Source organism: Lipotes vexillifer, unplaced genomic scaffold (genome assembly GCF_000442215.2).
Source record: "Lipotes vexillifer unplaced genomic scaffold, Lipotes_vexillifer_v1.1 scaffold53, whole genome shotgun sequence".
In the NCBI taxonomy this organism is placed as follows: domain Eukaryota; kingdom Metazoa; phylum Chordata; class Mammalia; order Artiodactyla; family Lipotidae; genus Lipotes; species Lipotes vexillifer.
Window position 1 is genome coordinate 4,545,323 of NW_006791814.1, and position 1,761 is coordinate 4,547,083.

Sequence of the window (1,761 nt, forward strand, 5' to 3'; positions counted from 1 at the left end):
AAAACTGAAAAGCAGAAGAAGGAATGAGCAGCGTATATGGGGGTGGGGAATGTAGGAGATGTATGGAGACCCCAACTCTGTCAAGTAACAGAAACAGTAAGGATATGCCTGTGAAATTACACAAGTTTGGGAGCTGTTTTGGAGCCAGGTAGGAGATGAGCCTGAAAGATGGGGGAGAGAAGGCTATAGAAAATACACTTAACTGTATTAACTGTATGACCTCTGTGAGGTCAAGATTTCTAGCCCTGGTCCCACCAAGGACTTACGTGACCCCAAGCGACACCTTCCCTTTCCTAGATCTGTAAAGTGAGGGAGCTGGACTTTGACCTCCAAAGGCCCTTCCAGACTCATTGTACTGATGCTAGGCCAATGGGGAGCCACAGAAGGCTCAGGAGCAGTGAGACTGAAGGGTGGGGGTAGCTCTCACCCAAACAGCTCTTGTCATCTGCTGCTAGCCGGTAGCCGGGGTTGCAGGCACAGTGGAACGTGCCAGGGGAGCTGACACATTGGTGCTGGCAGCCGTGTCCCCCCTCAGCACACAGGTCCTTTCCTGAGGACGTACAAGAGTAGAATCAGCAGGGGACAGATGGGGAGAACCCTCCAACAAGAGAGAGCTGAATGCGGTCAGAGCAGACCCCATGCTCAAGGATGTCTTTAGATGGAATATGACTCGGTTGAGAGGGGCCAATACAGGTGGAAGGTCTTAGGGAAAGTATAGGGCCTCAGTGGCCCCTGTGAATAGACTCGGAAGACAGGAGCACGGGGCCAGAGATGTCAGTGGGATAAGGGAGGACTACACGGTGTAAAGTAGAGGAAGAAGAGAGATGGTAAATCAAGGTAAGCGGCATAACTCAAGGTGTGATGAGATCTTGCAGCATTATGGGAGGAGCTAAAACGAGAGTGGGAGGGGTCATCCCCAAGTGGGCGGGGCTTGGCTCACGAGTGGGCGATGGCTCTCAGCCCCTCGTGTAGAGAGGCGGTTTTGGAGTTAGACATTAAGCCTGTGGTAAACCACAACAGCTCATCAAGGTACGCGGGCACGCTAAACGTTGCTCCTTGTGGGCGAAGCCTTGAGCAAAAATGCGCAGAGCTGGAATTCCACACAACCCGCGGTAGGCCAGGGCAACTCCACGGCCTGTTGAGCGGGGCTAAAGATGGAGTGGGCGGGGCCAGCCGGGAGGAGGATAGGATTCACTGTGGTGGGAATGGGATTCGGAGCGGTTGGAGAGTTCGAGTCTCGCTCCAGCGCTCCCCTCACTCACGACACAGCCGGCGCTGGAACTGAAGGCCAAATTCCTGGATACGGTCGAAGGACTCGACGAGGAAGACGTGCTCGTCCAGCGGGGGGGACGCCATGGCGCGCAGGGAGGCCACGTCCGCGCGCTGAACCCCCACGGCGTAGATCTCGATGCCGCGGGCGCGCGCCTGCGCCGCCACTTCGGCCACGCGATCCTGGGGCCGCCCGTCGGTCACGATTACAGCGACGCGCGGCACGCGCGCCTCCGGCGGGCGCGCGCCCTCGGCCACACTGAAGGCCACGTTCATGGCGTACTGGATTGCCAGCCCGGTCATGGTGCCCTGCGCCAGTGGCACTAGAGTGCGGATGGCGCGCTCCATATCCTCGCTGCGTGAGAAGGTTCCGAGAGGGAAGACGCTCTGCACTTGACTCGAATACTGGATCACGCCGACGCGCGTGGCGTTGGGCCCCACGTCCAAGCTGCGGAGGAGGCTCAGCAGGAACCGCCGCATCGGCTCGGACCC

At 58.1% G+C, this 1,761-nt stretch overlaps 1 protein-coding gene across 1 annotated transcript in view; it reads right to left on the bottom strand.

Moving 5' to 3' along the window:
- The window catches only part of MATN4 (matrilin 4), a 12,326-nt gene that overhangs the window by 6,830 nt on the left and 3,735 nt on the right, over positions 1-1,761 (bottom strand). The window contains exons 3-4 of the mRNA XM_007464788.1: positions 1,760-1,761; positions 1,263-1,729 (exon numbers count right to left, since the gene is read on the bottom strand). The exon at positions 1,760-1,761 is cut by the window's right edge and continues 113 nt beyond it. Of these exons, the coding sequence (XP_007464850.1) occupies positions 1,263-1,729; positions 1,760-1,761 (469 nt within the window). The remainder of the gene's footprint in view (positions 1-1,262; positions 1,730-1,759) is intronic.